The following is a 20,100-nucleotide window of genomic DNA, read 5'->3' on the forward strand; positions in this document are numbered from 1 at the left end:
AAATATAGGGGGGTGGGGAAGAAAGGAGGGAGGAAGGGGCAAGGGTGGGGGAGGACGGGAAGCACAGGCTAGCAGGTCATAGTGAATACAGGTGAGAGGGTAGAAAAGAAAGCAGAGAAGCGGTGGGGGAGGGCTAAGAAGGGTAGCTCTCTGATCAGAGAATGAAGGGAAGGGGGTAGGGAAATGGGAGGGGTAAGAAAAGAGAGAGAGAGATCAGGACAGAAATCAGAGGTCAATACTGAAATCTCACCCAATAAAATCCCCTTTGTCTGGAATTCAAGCAACCCTAAGAAACCGGTAAATAAGTAAATTAAAATAAATGAGATAAAATTTTAAATACAAGTTTAAAATTGTAAAAGTAAATGTTCTATGAAGCACCACACGGCCCCATGGTCAAGATGAGAGCCAACATTCAGCCCTGATCGTGCCCTTCCCACAGGAGCCATTTGCACTAAGTTTCAATCAAGTTGTGTTTGAATAAAATGGTGGCGACTTTCCCAAAGCGTCTCCCTATCCCTGCCTGGTCAGAGTCTTTACCTTATTAGTATATGATTACGTATATTGGAAAGGGTTTATTTGTAAACTTGAGGGAGGGGGGTTAATTATGACGGTGGCACAGTTAACGTAACGCTGTTACAGCACCAACGACTGAGGCTCAAATTTACATTTAAATATTGTAAGTTATGGGAATTATCTGATTAAAGATACCATTGTTGTTTGTTGTTTATATCAATGATCTGGATGACAATGTGGTAAATTAGATCAACAAGTTTGCAGATGACACCAAGATTAGATTGGAGCGAAGAAGGTTTTCAATGTTTACAGAGGGATCTAGACCAGCTGGAAAAATGGGCTGCTAAAGGCCAGATGGAATTTAATGCAGATACATGTGGGGTGTTGTACTTTGGAAGGACAAACCAAGAAATGACATACACGGTGAATGGTCAAGCACTGAGGAGTGTGGTAGAACAAAGGGATCTGGGAATACAGATACATGATCCCCTGAACGTGGCGTCACAGGTGATAGAGCTTTTGGTACATTAGCCTTCATAAATCAAAATTTCAGGTACAAGCTTTGGGATGATATGGCAAAGTTGCACAAGACATTGGTGAGATCAAATTTGGAGTACTGTGTGCAGTTTTGGTCACCTAACTACAGGAAAGATATCAACAAGATAAAAAAAAGTGCATAAAAGTTTTACTAGAATGTTGCCTGGACTTCAGGAACTGAGTTACAGGGAAAGGTTAAACAGGTTAGGACTTTAGTCCCTGGAGCGAAGAAGAATGGGTGGAGATTTGATAGAGGCATTTAAAATTATGAAGGGATAGATAGAGTAAATGTAGAGAGGCTTATTCCACTAAGGGTTGGTGAGATACAAAGCAGATGACATGGGTTAAGAGTGAAAGGGGAAGGTTTAGGAGGAACTTCTTCACACAGAGTGGTGGGGGCATGAAGCGAGCTTCCAGCTAAAGTGGTGAATGCGAGCTCAATTTTAACGTTTAAGAATTTGGACAGGAACATGGACTGGGTGCAGGTCAGTGGGACTAGGGAAAAAAAATGGCTTAGCAAAGACTAGAAGGGCCGAAGGGACCCGTTTCTGTCTTCCAATGACCTATGGTTCTAAAGTGAAATTTACATAATTAAGAATTACAATACATTTTTCTCAAATTACTTTACATTTTGCACTGCCAAGTCGCGACCACCTGTAAACTGGAGGAAAAACCCCTTATATTCCATCTTGGCAGTGGGAGAGTGACTCCAGAACTAAACAGGACGCTTCCAATTAATTGGGCAGCACTGTGTTTGCATCGAATAGTCAGACACAATACCAGATTCCTCTCTAAAGACAGCACATTCAATGTGTCGATGCTCATGATGCTCTGTTGAAGCCTTGAACTGATCCAAGCCAAGCAGGAAAATGTCCACCCTCTTCCCCGCTGCCCATCTCAATCACCAGCAGTGGCACAGGGAGGCTGTTCAGAGATTTCCTAGTTGGGTAGGGGGCTGATTTGGATCTGAATCTAGCCCACAGACATCTGCAATACCTGCCCTGGCCACCAGGTGGCATACCTCACCAGAAGATGGCAGTGCAACAGAAGGATTCAGCTTCAAGGTTGCACCACACAGAGACCGATCGCTTCCCTGCCTCTGCACCACCAGCCAACCCTGTCACTTTTCACCTCTGACAGGACTGGTCCAGCGTTCTGCACCTCCATCCCGTAATTGCAAAACTTCTCGTGAAACTTTGTCTTCCTTCTCTTTGGCTTGGTTTCGTGGACGAAGATTTATGGAGAGGTAAATGTCCACGTCAGCTGCAGGCTCATTTGTGGCTGACAAGTCCGATGCGGGACAGGCAGACACGGTTGCAGCGGTTGCAAGGGAAAATTGGTTGGTTGGGGCTGGGTGTTGGGTTTTTCCTCCTTTGTCTTTTGTCAGTGAGGTGGGCTCTGCGGTCTTCTTCAAAGGAGGTTGCTGCCTGCCGAACTGTGAGGCGCCAAGATGCACAGTTTGAGGCGATATCAGCCCACTGGCGGTGGTCAATGTGGCAGGCACCAAGAGATTTCTTTAGGCAGTCCTTGTACCTCTTCTTTGGTGCACCTCTGTTGGTGGCCAGTGAAGAGCTCGCCATATAACACGGTCTTGGGAAGGCGATGGTCCTCCATTCTGGAGACGTGACCTACCCAGCGCAGTTGGATCTTCAGCAGCGTGGATTCGATGCTGTCGGCCTCTGCCATCTTCACCGATATAAAATGTGCCCAATTCCCACCAGGGCTGAGGGAGGACAGGATAGGACAGGCCCTTTGACCTTCAATGTTGTTCCAACTTGTATGTACCTCCAGAAAGCTAAACCCTCCCTGTCTCATAACCCTCGATTTTTCTTTCGTCTATGTGCCTAAGAGTTTCTTAAATGCCCCTAATAGTTCCAGTCTCCACCACCATCCCTGGCAATGCATTCTGGGCACCCACAATTCTGTGTAAAAAAACTTATCCCTAACGTCTTCCCTAAACTTTCCTCCCTTCACTTTGTATAATGTTTTCTGGTGTTTGCCAATTCTGCCCTGGGAAAATGGTCCACCTTATCTATTCCTCTCAGAATATGGTAGACTTTTGTTAAGTCCCCTCTCATCCCTCTTTACTCCGAAGAGAAAAGCCCCAGCTCTGCTAACCTTGTCTCCAATCCAGACAACGTCCTGGAAAATCTCTACGCCCGCTCTCTAGTTCCCCATTCTTCCTGGAATGCAGGCCATAGCCAGAGGGGTCCGCTGTTGGGGAACTCCAGAGTAACGATGGGGGTGCCTACTCTGCATGGCCTGTTGAAGGAGTGGTGCCGCAGTCTCGCCAGGCGACAAACAGATGCAGTCGAGGACAGCGCAAGGAAGGTGGTCAGATACTCAGCAGCTGCGACCTGGGCAAGGTTGTCCAGGTGAGGTTCGGAATGAGACAGAGAAGGGGATGGGGATGGGGGAAGATACATAACTGACCTCTGGCGATCCACAGTCACATTCTTCACCAGTGTCCACCAGCTTGTTGCCACAGAACGGGGGGCTGTACTCTTCCTCCGGACTGGGTATATTCAGCAGGCACAAGCCGCCCTTGTTCAAGATCATGGCTTCAAAGTCATCGGCGCTGCAACTACTGAAGTTCATGGAGCCCCTGGAAACAGGAGGGTGGCATCTCCAAATTAAAGGGCGGCACGGTTAGCGCGACGCTGTAACGGTGCTGGCGACCCAGGTTAGAATGCAGCATGGTCTCTAAGCAGTTTGTACGTTATCCCCACATCTACGACTTCCTCCGACAGCTTGATTCACACACCCACCACCCTCCGGCCCCCTTTAAATCTTTCTCCTCTCACCTCACATCTATGCCCTTAAGTATCAGTTCCCCTAATCTGGGGAAAGAGACCATGATATTGACCTTATCAATCCCCCTCGTTTAAACTTTTCCCTTCAGGGAAAAAGACTCCAGCCTATCCATTGAACCATGGAACATTAAAGCACAGAAACAGGCCCTTCAGCCCTTCTCATCTGTGCCAAACTGTTCTTCCTCCTGTGACAGAGTATTTAGAGGTAGTTTTGGAGGAATTGTTAAAGCAGCTTGCACACACAAACATTTTAAAACATGGAATTTTTGCAGGACTTTTGCAGAATGCTATTTGGCAGAAAGCAACAAAGTATCGACAGCAGCTGGCCTGGGAGACCATGTGATCTTTGCAGGCAGAAGAGAACAGCTTTGCTCTCAGAGAGGAAGGAAGTGAGAGAGGAGAGACAGACTTCAGTTCCAGAGGGAGAAGCTGGCAAACTTTGAAAGACTGCCTGGTCAAAGGAGAAGACTAGCTGTCTGAAAGGTGACCTGAAAGAAAGAGGATCATCTGGAGAACCCAGAAGGGGGAAAGTTTCGTCAGCAAGACTGATTGAAAAGGAATCAGTCGTGGATGTCCTGGAACAAAAGGAATCCCTCTCACTTAAGACCAACAAGAACCCTCCTGAGTGGTAACCATTTGCCTGTTAAGCATCAAAGTCTGGTGAACTTTGTTAATGCTAACTTCTGTGCACAGTACTAGAATTGCCTGCAACCAATGAGATTGGACTGTGATCCAAAGAACTTTTCTAAGCTTATATACACATTACACACACGTGCTTAGTATTAGAGGGGGGATTAAGTAGATTAAATAAGTTGATAGTAATAAGTTAAAGTTTAATTCTGTTTTCTTGTTCAAATTTAATTAAAAACTATTTTTGTTTAAGTAACCCTTTGTGTTGTGGTGCATATCTATGGCTGCTGGTTTTTGGGGTCCTCTGGACTTCTTAACACTCCATCCCAATGTCCTGCACCCAGTCCATATCCCTCCCATCCATGTACCTGTCCACATTTTTCTTCAACACATTCACCACTTCAGCCGGCAGCTTGATCAATTCTCTCACCATTCTCTGTATGAAGACATTTCCCTTCATGTTCCACTTCCCCTTTCATCCTTAACCCATGTACCCTGGTTTGTAAAAGTCGACTTGCATTTACTCTGTCTGTACCCCTCATAATTTTAAATACCTCTATCAAATCTCCCCTCATTCCAGGGAATGGTCCAGGGAATAAAGTTCTAACCAGTTTAACCTTCCCCTGTTACTCATTTCTTCTGGGCAAGATCTTTGTAAATTCTCTGCACTTTTTCAATCTTATTCAAAAGTGTAGTGCAAATTTGGCCTCACTAAAGTCTTACACAACTTTACTATAACATCCCAACTCCTATGCTCAATACTTTGATTTATGAACCCCACTATGCCAAAAGCTCTCTTTACAACCCGAGCTTACTGTGATGCCACTTTCATGGAATTAGTTATCTGTATTCCCAGATCCCTCTGTTCTCCCACAGTCCTCAGTGCCCTGCTATTTACGTCCTTTTTTGGTTTGTCCTTCCAAAATGCAACACCTCACACTTGTCTGCATTAAACTCCATCTGCCATTTTGCAGCCCATTTTTCCAACTGGTCCAGATCCCTCTGCTGGCTTTGAAAGCCTTCCTCACTGTCTACAGCACCTCCAATCTTTGTGCCATCTGCAAACCTGCTGATACAATTTACCACATTACATTTTTGGAGGGTGGGAGGAAACCGGAGCACCCTGAGGAAACCCTCACAGGTCACAGGGCCAACCAGTACGCTAACCAGTGTCCCTTTAGATGGTGGTTGGGGCAATGATATTACAGGTCCAGCACCCCGCGTTCGAATCCGCTGCTCTCTGCATGTTCTCCCCGTAACCGGCTTGGATTCCCTCCCACCCTCCAAGAACATACAGGGGGTTGCAAGTTAATTGGTGTATGTGGGCTGCACTAGCTCGTGGGCCAAAAGGGCCTGTTACCGTGCTGTATGTCCAAATTAAAGTTAAAAGCATGCCTGTTATCTGCTGGACTGGAAATGATTGGCTGATACCCCTTAACTCCAAGGAAAATATAGTGGATGCTGGAAATCTGAGCATAGATCAATAGTACAACACAAGAACAGGCCCTTCATTCCACAATGTTTGTACTGAATACCTTAGCAAATTAAACTAAACCTCTTCCATCTGCATATCATTCATTTACCTCCATATTCACCCATCTATATAATCCTCTTAAATCTACAAAACAGAACAGTATAGCATTACACAAAAAAAGTGTGGTATATTGCGTTGAAGAGAAAAGTGCAAGGCATTATCGTGGTGTCACGGTTAGATTGGGAAGGCACAGTTAGCTGTTACAGAGCCAGGGACCGGGATTCAAATCCCACACTGTCCGTAAGGAGTTTGTACATTTTCCCCTTGTAAGCATGGGTTTGCTCGTTTTCTCCCACCTTTCAAAACACACAGGGTGGGGGTGTTGTAGGTTAACTGGGAGACGTTTCGAGCCTGAGCACTTCTGCAAGGTTGGAAACGTTGGCTATTTCTTTCTACCTCCCACGGACACTGCGAGCCTGAACTCCAGCAATTCTGTGTTTTTTCTATAATCGCAGTGCCTGCAGACAACCGCATTTCACCCCATGGACGGACAGGAAACTGCGGAAAATTCTCCGAATAAAAGTAGCGTAACTTCTCAGGGAAAATGTGGTGAGAATAGGGTAGAGCTACACATGTATATACGGTACATGTATATACCATACGGTACGTATGGTACATAAAAACAATCTCCCTCACGGCAGAGTGGTCAACATGCTGGATTGGGAAGCACCCAGTTATGAAAATAGTCTGGGAAATGCCTGTTCTAAATTTACCGGGGATTGTAGGTCAATTCGGTGGCACCCAATGTAAATTAAACATCAATGGTTAAAAATGAAACATTTCATCCCCCCCCTCACCCACAAGTCCAATGTGATACAAGTGCAGAGAAAACTGCTGATATTAAACACACACTGAAGTCACCAACACTCAAAACAGACTTTAGTAAAGCCTTTGACAAGGTCCCACATGGGAGATTAGTCAGGAAGGTTCAGATGCTAGGTATTCAAGGTGAAGTAGTGAACTGGATTCAACAATGATGGACGGAAGAAGCCAGAGAATAGTGGTGAATGATTGCTTCTCAGACTGGAGGCCTGTGACCAGTGGGGTGCCTCAGGGACCAATACTGGAACCATTGTTATTTGACATCTATATCAGTGATCTGGGTGATAATGCGGTAAATTAGATCAGCAAGTTTGCAGATGACACTAAGATTGGAGGTGTTGTGGACAGAAAGGAAGGCTTTCAAAGCTTGCAGAAGGGTCGGGAAAGTGGACTTAAAAATGGCAGATGGAGTTTAATCCAGACAAGTGTGGGGTGTTGCATTTTGGAAGGACAAACCAAGAAAGGACATACACGGTAAATGGTAGGGCACTGAGGAGTGCGGTAAAATAGAGGGATCTGAGAATACAGATACATATTTCCCTGAAAATGGCATCACAGGTGGGTTGGGTTGTAAAGAAAGTTTTTGGAATATTGGCCTTCATAAATCAAAGTACTGAGTACTGGAGTTATGTTAAAGAATAAGACATTGGTGAGGCCAAATTTGGAGTACTGTGTGCAGTTTTGGTCACTGAACTACAGGGAAGGTATCAATAAGGTGGAAAGAGTGCAGAGAAAATTTACGAGGATGTTGCCCAGACTTCAGGAACTGAGCTACAGAGAAAAGGTAAACAGGCTGGGACTTTATTCCCTGGAGCATAGAAGAATGGGGGGAGATCTGATAGAGGTATTTAAAATGAGGGGGATAGACAGAGTAAATGTAGACAAGCTTTTTCCTCTGAGGGTAGATGAGATACAAACCAGAGAACATGGGTTAAGGGTGAAAGGGGAAAAGTTTAGGGGAAAATGGGGAGGAACTTCTTCACACAGAGAGTGGTGGGAGTGTGGAACGAACTTCAAGCTGGTGGTTGATGAGGGCTCAATTTTAATATTTAAGAAGAATTTGGACAGGTACATGGATGGGAGAGATATAGAGGGGTGGGGACTGGGTGCAGGTCAGTGGGACTAGGAAAAAAGGGTTCAGCTCAGATTAGAAGGGCCAAAAGGGCCTTTTTCTGTGCTGTCATTGCTTTATGGTTCAAGGTAGCTGGTGCCACAGGTGTAGCATTGGTGCGCCGCAGACTTACGTGGCTCCAGAGTTCATGATGCAGGCGTTTGCTTCACAGCGACAGCTGCGGCCATTATCGTGGCTCATTCCCAAGTTGTGGCCCAGCTCGTGAGCAATGATGGAAGCCAAGTACTGAAGGTTGACGGAAAACTACAAAAGAAACCATGACGCCGATGGTGAAAAGCCACCCCCCACGGAATGAGGGCACCGGGCAATGCGCACGGCGACCGAACTTGAGTTGACCTCGTGGGGACCAGGTATCAGAGTCGGGATTTAAGAGGGCAAGATGGGATCCCGAAGGGCCTTGGACGCTGATCGTATCGGGTGGTTTGGATCTGGAGCTCAGTTTGCCGATGGATCAGACAGGAGTCTGTGCAGGTGCGGGAGCACTGGAGGCAAACCCTTGGACCCGCAAGAGCTTCTGAAGAGTCTCTCTTTTGATTCTCCTTCACTCTTACTGTAGGGGGCGCCAGCTATGCAGGTAACAGACTTTGGGTCATGATCTTGGGATTGAATCAAGGGAAAGGAGAGAGAAACCAGTTCCTCAGCCCACAGCCTCTTAGATCCTCTTGTGACTCGACATTTCGGACTACTGATGGGCTTCAATAGTAAACCAAGATTAGCAATCTTCCCCTCCAACCTCAGCTCCTGCTTCGCATGACTCAGGTCATTCAGCCCATTGGGTTGAGGTCAGTTTTGAGCACAATCTCAGGCATCTGCTCTCTCACGGACCCAAATTTTCCTCCTTCCTATCTGCAATGCAGGGTTATCTTTAGTGACCTATTAACCTGCTAGTGTAGGTGGCCCTGGTGATGTCGGAGGAGGTACTGGAGTGCAGGGGATGGGAGGTGAGGGGCGAGAATGCACCCAGTCTCCACAAGGAGAAGGTGCGAGCTCCAGCGACCAGGACCTGACCCCAGGTTGCCAGCGCGGCCAGTGCACCACAAAGGTTCCTGAATCGTGAGGCCAGTCTGCTGGGTTTGGAGTTCTCCGGAGTGCGAGCTTTGGGGGTTGGGGTGGGGGAGACAGGGGGATGAGCACATGAATCGATCGAGGACTCTCCATCTCCTCGTGGCAACTGGGGATGGACCAGCTTTTGGATACAGTAAAATCTGGGAGGGCAGAAATCCACATGACCTGACAATACAGACTTCTCGAAAACTCTCGGCTTTTGTGTGGGTGCACGTGTTGCGCAAGTGCCATAGATAGAATGCCCGAGAATCCTGATGGTAGGACTTTTACTGCATTGGGAATTCCCATTCACCCTTGACCACACCATCCACTTTTCAAAGTATTTTCCCCGATTCTAAAGTACTTCAGAGCATCGAGAAAGGAGCACAAGACATTTGAGAGTGTGATACCGATGCAGGCCAGAGGTTAATTTTTTTCTATGTGAGGGTGCGGGTTGTGAGAGGTTGTTCCATACCACATTGATTCCTCCACTGTAGCTCCTCGAACAGATCGTGTTCACAAAGGCCATTCCTGCAGTCCCTCCGAATCCCTTTTTCCTGAAAGGTAGCAGAGCAACTTGAAGCCTTCCACAACAATAATTCCCCCCAACTCCTCCCCCAGCGGTCTAGGCTGTGTGGCTGCAGAAGCGCTGGAGGCGAATTCACAGCGACATTGAAGGGAAACTCACTTGCTTCTCTCTCTCTCCAATTATCGGAGGCGCCGGCATTGCTCATTGCGACTTTACGGCAGTCAGAAGCAGAGGGAGCTGCGTGGAAATAAGATTCAAGAGGGCGCTGAGGGCGAGAAGGGCCTCGAGTGCTGAGGGGTTCCTGATTGTGTTGGAAGTTTGGATCTGGAGCTCAGATTGCCGATAGATCGGGGAGGAGAGACTGCGAGAGTGCTGGAGGAAAATCCATGGACACTCAGTGACTCTGAAGGGACTCACTTTTGCTTCTCTTTCTCTCGTACTGTAAGGGACGCTGGGCAACTCTTTGTCTGCCTTACACCAGGCAATTTTGTGTTATATTACATGTACTGCACTATTACATGACAATAAAGGAATCTTAAACTTTTAAAATTCATTTTAAATTTAAATTTTTTTTAAATTTAAACATACAGCATGGTAACAGACTATCCCTGCTGCCAAATTACACCCAATTAACCTACAACCCCTGTACATTTTGAACAATGGGAGGAAATTGGAGCCCCCGGGGAAAACTCACACAGACACAGGGAGAACATACAAACTCCTTACAGACAGCACGGGATTCGAACCCCAGCCCCGATAGCTAGCGCTGTAACAGCGTTGCGCTAACAACCAAGGTAACTATAACCATACCATTTAATAACTACAGTATGGAAACAGGCCATCTCGGCCCCTCTAGACCGCACTGATTTAAGAGAACTCCTCTAGTCCCATCTACCTGCTCCCTGTCCATAACCCTCCAATCCCCTCATCCAACCTTCTCTTAAATGACAAAATTGACCCTGCTGCAACCATCTCCTCCAGAAGGTCATTCCACTCAGCCACCACTCTCCGAGTGAAGAAGTTTCCCCTCAGGTTACTTCTAAACTTTTGCTCCCTAACCCTCAACTCATGACCTCTTGTTCCAATCTCTCCTACCCTCAAGAGCCTATTCACATCTACTCTGTCTATCCCCCTCATAATTTTATACACCTCTATCAAATCCCCCTCAACCTTCTACGCTCCAATGAATAAAGACCCAGTCTACTCAATCTACGCCGCCCATTTCACCTGGCTCCTTCTAGAAATTCGAGTTGAGAAGCCTGAAGTCCAGCACCTCATTCAAAACTATTTTTAAATCCAACAGCTCTTGAAACTCTCTGTTCTATCCAAACCATAAAATTACCAAAAGATCTGTGTGCACAATTGAAATGCCCCTTTTTTTGTCTTCAAACTGTGAATATTTATTGATCTATCATTTATCTTTTTCCATCTCGACACTTGTGTCAATTTAATTTTTTTTAACCACCACGGAGAGCATTTTGACTGGTTGGGGCCAGTCTGGTACAGAGGAGCCAATGCACAGGAGCGGAGAGTTGTGAGCTTGGCCAGCGTCATCAGCCTTCACTTCCATTAAGGACATCTACAAGAAGTGGTGTCTCAAGCCTCGATGATCAAGGACAACCCCCACCACCCATGCCATGCCCCCTTCCCATTGCTACCATCAGGAAGGAGGTACAGGAGCCTGAAGACGAGCACCCAGTAGCACAAGGACCGTTTCTTCTCCTCCGCCATCAGATTTCTCAATGGACAATGAACCCCAGACACTACCTCACTTTCACTTCTTTTGTACTAATATATGAATGTCATTTATTTCCACCTGCAATGCTACTACTAAACAATGAACTTTGTGCCACGTTCATGACAAATAGATTCTAATCCTGTAGCAGAAATTTCAGTGTACTGTATTTATATATTGTACTTGCGTATAACCAGATAACACTACAGCACAGAAACAGGCCAACTTGGCCCTTCCAGACCATGCCGAGCACTTTCTCCCAACTAACCCCACTGACCTACTCTTGACCCGTAACCCTCCATTCCCTTCCCATCCAGATACACATCCAACTTCTCCTTAAATGCTAATACTGAGCCTGCCTCCATCACTTCGTCTGGAAGCTTGTTCCACACAACACCCCCCCCCCCCCACTCTCTGAGAAAAGAAGTTTCCCCCACCTCATGTTTCTTCTAAACTTTTGTCCCCTAACTCTCAGCTCATGTCCTCTTGTTAGTATCTCCCCTTCTTAAAGGAAAAAGCCTCTCCACGTCCACTCTATCTATACCTCTAATCATTTTAAATACCTCAATCAAATCCCCTCTCAATCTTCTATGCTCCAAAGAATAAAGACCTAGCTTATTTAACCTTTCCCTATAACTTGGACCCTGTAACCCCGGCACCATTCTACTCCATCTTCTCTGACAATAAACTTTCACACTTGCTTTTCCTCCTATGTCGTGATAATGACTCAAGGCCATCAATGACCCAATCGACAATTGTCTTGGAAGAAGACCATTCTCTTTCTAAAATGCTAAGAGGATTAGGCATTCACATGAGCCAAGGACTATGATTTTTGGTGCTCACTGCAACACTCCCTGACCCCTTGGTACATACAAAAGACTCACAGAATTAACTGGCCAGTGTCATGCCTGCGGCGTGGGAGCAAGTCCTTCTCTCTCCACTGCACAAACCGTCCCAGCACTTCGCCTGCCCCTCCGGTCACGCTGATCTGGTTCCCGACGGACCAGATCTCCAAACCGACCAACACGATTCGGATGTTCAAGGCCCTGTACATCTGTGAGAGGGTGGGATGTTGGGAGAAAAAACACAGTTTAATTAATGAGGCTCTGTTTATTTCTGTCTGAACAGACAAAGTATCAACACATCTATGAGACAGGCATCAAATCCAAGATATTCCTTGGAATTATGATTTATATTCTACATAAACGCGCATGTACACACACATTAGATACAGTAGAAGTACAAAACTCCGATGCCAGAAATCCGGACCACTCAAGAATCCGGACTTTGAAATCTCTCAAACTTTTTAAATTTCGCGGGGTTTTGTGCGCCTGCGAAAGGCCACAGATAATACACAAGCAGGAACAAAATATAGTGCAACTTTTGAAAAGTTTGTAACTAAGATCTCACATGCTGTATTACCTAACTACAGGAAAGATATCAATAAGATGGAAAGAGTGCAGAGGAGATTTACGAGGATGTTGCCTGGACTTCAGGAACTGAGTTACAGGGAAAGGTTAAACAGGTGAGGACTTTATTCCCTGGAGAGTAGAAGAATGAGGGGAGATTTGATAGAGGCATTTAAAATTATGAGGGGGATAGACAGAATAAATGTAGGTAAGGCTTTTTCCATTGAGGGTAGGTGACATACAAGCCAGAGGACATGGGTTAAGCATGAAAGGGGAAAGTTTAGGGGAACTTCTTCACTCAGAGAGTGGTAGAATGAGCTGCCAGCTGAAGTGGTGAATGCAGGCTCAATTTCATCATTTAAGAGGAATTTGGACAAGTTCATGGATGGGAAAGGTATGGAGGACTGTGGACTGGGTGCAGGCCAGTGGGACTAGGCAAAAAAAATGGTTCAGCAGACTAGAAGGGCTGAAGAGGCCTGTTTCTGCTCTGAGGTGTTCTATAGTTCTTTTTGTTAATGAATAAACTATTAAAATTTACCTGTTCATCTCTCCTTTATTCCTCCTTAAATTTGAATTTTATAAGTACTGCCCAAAAATCTAGAAAATCTGAAAATCCCCGAGCAGTTTGGATTTTTGTACTTCTTCATGGATGTTATTTTGACTTTGAATCCAAAATATGGAACCTCCAACAGGATAAAGCAGCCCGACTGCTGTTCTCGAGCTACTAGAATTGAGCCAACAATCCCCAGAAGTCATGGGAGACCCAGCGAACTACCTCTGAAGCCGTGGACACGAGGAGTAGGATATGGTCCAGAAAGAGTGCAGAGACTCCCCCAGTCCACTTAAAGTCCGAGACTTTCACCGGAAGATGGTCTTTTCGAGTGACGGCACTCAAGAAGACAACAGTGTGGCACCAAAATAAACTCCCCTCAAACTCTCTCCCAACTCTGGGCAACTCGCTCAGCCGTCTGGAGGACGCAGCAAAGCAAAAACTTAATTATCAAACAAACTGGATACAATTTCTTATGGGATTCTATTCCGCCCTGACATGGCCATTTCCCATTCCCTGCTCCAGAACGTTGGTGGCAACTCTGTCCAGACCACGGGGAATCATATTAACCTCTCGCTAGCGGATGCGAGGAAACATTTTATCAGTTTGTAAGCGGACTTACTCCATCGAGGTAATTGGCAATTTGAACCATCTGCTCTCTTACAGCCGTCTCATTCTTGGTTACATCGTACTGCACAGAGAGAAACACAGTGGTGAACCAGAGTAGCTGGCGAGAATCCCTTCCCTTATCCCCTCTGTTTGAATCAGGTTTCATACTTACCACATCTTTGTCCACGACCAGAAACAGCTCAACATATCGAGTCTGAGGCAGGATGGCTCTTTTGCTCTAGATAAAAAACCCAGGAGATTTAGTTTTGATCTGCGCACAATTCATTTTTGCTTCTGTAACAACAGAGGATGTTGGAAACACTCAGGTCAGGCAGCATGTGTGGAGAGAGAAACAGGGTTGAGCTCTTCACTGGAACGTTGAAGGCAGAGATAATGCTGGAGAGGGCAAAGGGGAGGTCATTGATGGGGGTGTGAGCTATTCAGAGGAAAAGTGGTGACTGAACCAGGTGGAAAACATTGAGATAGAACCAAAGGAATGAAAGCAGGAGTGGGTCATTTGACCCCAATGTCATCATTCTACCCTACCTCCATCAATTCCGTTGGTACACCCTGAACGTACCGATCCAACATCCCTCGATTCCATTGGTATGCCCTGAATGTACCAATCCAATATCCTTAGATTCTTGGCATGCCTTGAACATATTCACTCTACCTCTATTAGTATAATTGAGTATTAGGAATAAAACAAAAAATGCTGTAAGCATTCAGAAAACCAGCTGCTGCTGCAGACATACAGCACAGTAACAGGCCCTTCCGGCCCATGAGCCCATGCCACCTAATTACACCCAATTAACCTACACCTCCAGTATGTTTTGAAGGGTGGGAGGAAACTGAGGCCCTCCCCCAGGGAAAACCCACGTAGACACAGGAAAAATGTACAAAGTCCTTAAAGACAACGCGGGTTTCGAACCCTGGTCCCGATCATTGGGGTGGTAACTGCTTTGCGCTAACCATGCCACCCTCAGAATTATATTATTGTTCAATAAAATATACACAAAAATATTGAAAACACAATGCAGACTCTATGGTCCAAACAGCCCAATACTGATCCTACGGTCGCTGTACAACCACAGCAGGGCAGGTGACAACCAATGCACTGCTACCCTCTCCTGCACATGCAGTGGTCCGCTGCGCAGGTCTAGAGACAGCGAGGACTGTGACTTACACGGAGGAAGCCCATCATACTGTGTCCTCCATGTGGGAGCTGCTCGGAGACTTCGTGGTTGCTCTGCGGCATGCCGCTGCTCAGGTTGGTCACGCCACAGGTCAAAGAATCTCCCAGTACATCCTCCATCCGATATACCAAGTGCTGAAAGGTATTGGAGTGCTCAAGGGGTTCAATCACATAATGTGCATCGGCTGTGTGCAATAGACCCCTGGAAAAACAAAACAGAGCTACGTCGGTTGCAGTCCCTGGTTTTCAGGGTACATTATTTGAATCTACAAACATCCCTCCAGCTCAACTCCCCCTTGCATGGAGTGAAATCTCGCTGATTACTCTAGATGGGGAGTTTCCAAGAATGTAGTGTGACCTTTTCAGTGTGGCTGCCTTGGAGATGATCTGTCAATTTCCCTCTCACTTGCCAGGATTCAAGATTTCTTTCTTGACATGTTATGAAACAGAAAATATATTACACAAAATTTCCTTTAGTTTACCGAAAGGCAGACAATGATTCGCTAAATTGCCTAGTGTCTCTTACAGTCAGAGAAAGAGAAACAAAAGACACTTGAGTGTCCGTGGATTCACCAGCTGCACTCCTGCAGCCACACAGCCTTCGGTCTAAACCATCAGCAACCTGAGATCCTGATCCAAACTTTCGGCACAATCAGGAAGCCCTCAGCATCCTCTTGCTTCCAATACCTGGTATCCCTTCAGCCAGATTCCAGCAGTCCCCAGCAGCCTGGGTGTTCTTCAGCCTCTGGGCCTGTCGCTGGTCCACTGCCGTGATCGCTGGATCACCCCAGCTGGGAGCTCACTCCAGTGCCCATTGGGGCAATGCACAGGCCCCAAAGTTTTTGTCAGCATCTTACTTTGTGATATATTTCTAGCCAAACCAGATTTTTTACTAGACGGGAGCACCTGCTGGGACCGTACGCCGCATTCAATCAGTTCAGTGAGACGGAGCGGACTCCAGCCCCAAGGCAAGACCTGCAGCTCCAAAGCAAGACCTTGCGGAACCTCCTCTATAGCAATGCACTAAACAGTGAGCATCACCGGAGCCACTGCAAGAACAAAATTTAAACTGAAGGTTCTCAACCTTTTTTATCCCCCTCACATACCACTTTAAGTAATCCCTATGCCTTTGGTGCTCTGCGATTAGTAAGGGATTACTTAAGGTGCCAGATTTGGGGGAGTTGTCTTATACTAAGGGCATCACTCAAAACATTTTAAGTGGAAATTCTGGGGTCGACCTACACAGTATTTGTCTTTTTCATTCAATTATTTAGTATGAAGTTTTTTTTAGTTGTAGAGAACAGTTTTCAAAAAAGCAAAATACCTGTCAGCTGCAGATTGTAGGAATTTTGGTGCATAAGTACACTGCACACTGTATATGACAAAAAACATTACCGTACTTTTCTGACGTTATTTTACAGGATGTACAAAGATTCAATTCCATCAATGGTTACATGGATGTTGTGAGCCATTGTGAATGATCCACTTTCAGATTCAGCACACTACAGGCAGCGGTGGGTCTGAGCTGACCAACAGGCAACTTTTGCCCTCTGGGCTCAGCTCCTTCCGGATTTCAATGACCAAGCGGGGGTGGAAAACTGGTGGTCAGAGGCCAGGGCTCATGACCTCCCACTCCGCACTCTACTCCAAATCTGGTGGCGGAGAGAGAGAGGGTGGTGAGATCAGCCTCGGCTCAGAAGGCCTTGAGGCTCCTTCGGGTCATCTCCGAGCCTTTGGGGAACTGGCACACAGGGTAATGGGTGAATCATTTCAACGTCTTTATTTTGGCTGCTTTTTGAAATTATTTAAATCTCTGAACAACCCCGATCAAAGACACAATAAGTTCCAAAAGCTTTTGCAAAGATGGGCAGCTCATTTAATTTCAAGAACTTTCACTTTTCCTTTTCCTTGACGAAGGGCTCAAGGCCGAAACACTGGTCATAGTTCTCTGCATCCTACGGAGGACGTGGAACCTGCTGAGTTTCTCCAACAATTTCGTGCATTGAAGGCACACAAGTGCGGTTGGCGCAAAGCCTTTACAGCGCCAGCAATCGGGCCTGGGGTTCAAATCCCAAGCTGTCTGTAAGGAGTTGGTACGTTCTCCCCATGTCTGTGTGGGTAATTTGGAATATTGATGACGTGGTGAAATTGGGAAATAATAGAAAGTGTCGTCTACATCTGCGTCGGCACAACAAAAACTTCAGTTCATCTATACATTGTGCTTGTGCACATGGCAATAAACTCTCATCATTGACAGTAAATCACAACAGTAGATAACTGGACTTTGGAGAAGAAATAGGCTATTCTGCCCATTGAGTCTATCCCACCAATTAATCATGATCTGATCCATGTTCCCAATCACCCCCTCTGTCTGGCCTTCTCCCCACAACCTTTGATGCCTTGGCTAATCAAGAACCTATTAATCTCTGCCTTAAATGCATATGCATTAAATGGTAGGCTATTGAGATGTGCAGAGCAACAAAGGGATTTAGGAGTGATGGTAAATAGTACCCTCAAGGCTGATACTCAGGTAGATGGTGTGGTGAAGAGGGCATTTGGAATGTTGGCCTTCATAAATCGGAGTAGGGAGGTTGTGATGAAATTGTACAAGGCATTGGTGAGGCCAAATTTGGAGTACTGTGTACAGTTTTGGTCACCAAATTATAGGAAAGATATAAACAAAATAGAGAGAGTGCAGAGAAGGTTCACGAGAATGTTGACAGGATTTCAAGGTTTGAGTTCCAGGGAAAGGTTGTGCAGACTGGGGCTTTTTTCTCTGGAGATTAGAAGATTGAGAGGGGACTTGATAGAGGTGTTTAAGATTTTAAAAGGGACAGACAGAGTAAACGCGGATAGGCTTTTTCAATTAAGAGTGGGGGAGATTCAAACTAGAGGGCATGGTTTAAGATTGAAGGGGGAAAATTATAAGGGGAACATGAGGGGAAATTTCTTTACGCAAAGGGTGGTAGGGATGTGGAATGAGCTTCCGGCAGTCGTGGTCGAGGCGGGATCATTGGTTACATTTAAGGAAAGACTGGATAGTTACATGGAGAGGAGAGGACTGGAGGGGTATGGACCGGGTGCTGGTCAGTGGGACTAGGAGGGTGGGGATTTGTTACAGCATGGACTAGTAGGGCCGAACTGGCCTGTTCTGTGCTGTAAGTGGTTATATGGTTAAATACTCCCAATGACTCAGCCTCCACAAATTCCCACCCTCTGGCTGAAGAAATTCCTCTGCATCTCTGTCCTAAGCAGATGCCCTTCAATCCTGAAGTTGTGCCATCTTGTCCTAGACTCTCCCACCCTGGGAAGCAAGCTTTCAAAAATTTTTCTGAATTGATTCCTGATCTTCACTCTATGTGTCATTATTAAGTTCTCTGTCAATTTTTGAAATAGAAATAGATAAAGATTAAACCATAGGGAGGTATTTCTAAGGGGCTTCCACTCCATCTCAATCCAATTAAAATACTGATCTCTCTTTTCACAATGCAACAAAAGTAACATATTCCTTACGTTTATAGCCCATTAGTAAAAACAACCTTTCTACATCTGCTCTGTCCTTGACTTACAACATTCGAAATGTTTCAATGAGATCTCCCCTCATTCTCCTAAATTCCAACAGGTACAGGCCTCGAGTTGTCAAACACTCATAAGATAACCGTTTTATTCCTGGAATCATCCTTGTGAACCTCCTCTGAACTCTCTCTAACGTCAGCACATCTTTTCTTAAATGAGGAGCCCCAAACTGTTCACTGATGAACCATATAGTGTTGCAGTATAGAAACGGGCCCTTCAGCACCGATTCACTCAAAAGGCCGCTGTCACCCTCAAAAGACGGGGAGCAACGAAGAGGTTACCTGAGCCCGTCACACGGTACACAGCGCCTGACCTCATCACGTTACCTGAGCCCATCGCACGTGCTAACAGCTACCATGGAATTCTCCAACCCTTCCACAAATCCTTGGAAATGGCAGTGGTCCTGCAGGAACAAGATACAGGAAAATACCTAATCAGCAGTGCCATTTCCCAAACTCCCAGCATCATATGAAGCAGAGGAGGCCCATTCATTCACTAAGGCCTGTTGCTTTTTACCTCAGCATTACAACTAATAAGAAGGATATCATTGAACTGGAAAGTGACGATAAACGAGGGTGTTACCAGGACAGGACGACTTTTGAGTTTTTCTTTTAAAGCCAACAGGCCCCTCCAGCCCATGAGCCCAATGGACTTTTTTGACCCCATACACCATTGGAACGTGGGAGGAAACAGGAGCACCCGGAGGAAACCCACGGCGAGAACATACAAGCTCCTCACAGACAGCTTCGGATTCAAAGCCCAGTCGCTGGCTGACGCCGTGATGGTGTTTGCCCTCTACCACCCACCCCCCCACCACTACCATCCAAACACACATCCCACCATCAAAAGACCCCACTTCCCCAACCCCCCCCCCCCCCACCTACGGACCTCCTTATGTACAGAATCCTTAGTAATGTGTGTACTAATGTTACTTGTAAATCGTTCACAAATACTAATGACCACAATATTGTAGTTAAAACACCAGAAAATTTGACAAAAACGGCAACTAGAAAACCCCCAGCAGCAACGAAAACAACAGCACATGTTTGAGGCGCGTGCTGACGAAATCACGTGATTCAAAGCGTCATTATCATTGGGGAATAATGACAGTTCTGACCGGAGCACAGTAGAAGGTTCAAAAAGTAAACTAGCACTGAGTTTCAGCCTTGTAGGTCTACTGATACATGGAAGCTGGGCTTTCGGAAAATGCTTTTGTTCTTATAGCTAACAACAGGGATATTGTTATAATAAACAATTTCTGCTGAAACACTGCACAAATTTTTTTTATAGACTGTTATTTTGGTGTCACCCCCTCTGATAGTGTCACCCAGTGTGGTCCACACCCACCCACCCCCCCACCCCCCCCGCCCACCAACAGTGACACCAGTGTTAGAAAGGCCAACACACTCCAAGTTCCTTTCCAAGATGCACCTTCCCCACTTTGAATCCTTTTGATGAGGCTGCTGCTTCAG

The 20,100-nt window shown here is 46.0% G+C and overlaps 1 protein-coding gene across 3 annotated transcripts in view; it reads right to left on the bottom strand.

Moving 5' to 3' along the window:
• LOC138754062 (disintegrin and metalloproteinase domain-containing protein 9-like) overlaps positions 1-20,100 on the bottom strand; it is a 121,981-nt gene that overhangs the window by 42,498 nt on the left and 59,383 nt on the right. For all 3 annotated transcript variants that reach the window (XM_069917810.1, XM_069917809.1, XM_069917808.1), the window contains 8 exons: positions 18,955-19,031; positions 15,044-15,254; positions 14,030-14,095; positions 13,871-13,939; positions 12,174-12,343; positions 9,501-9,582; positions 8,094-8,224; positions 3,484-3,655 (listed from right to left, as the gene is read on the bottom strand). In XM_069917810.1, coding sequence (XP_069773911.1) covers positions 3,484-3,655; positions 8,094-8,224; positions 9,501-9,582; positions 12,174-12,343; positions 13,871-13,939; positions 14,030-14,095; positions 15,044-15,254; positions 18,955-19,031 — 978 coding nt within the window. The remainder of the gene's footprint in view (positions 1-3,483; positions 3,656-8,093; positions 8,225-9,500; positions 9,583-12,173; positions 12,344-13,870; positions 13,940-14,029; positions 14,096-15,043; positions 15,255-18,954; positions 19,032-20,100) is intronic.

Source organism: Narcine bancroftii, chromosome 2 (assembly GCF_036971445.1).
Source record: "Narcine bancroftii isolate sNarBan1 chromosome 2, sNarBan1.hap1, whole genome shotgun sequence".
NCBI classification, from domain to species: domain Eukaryota; kingdom Metazoa; phylum Chordata; class Chondrichthyes; order Torpediniformes; family Narcinidae; genus Narcine; species Narcine bancroftii.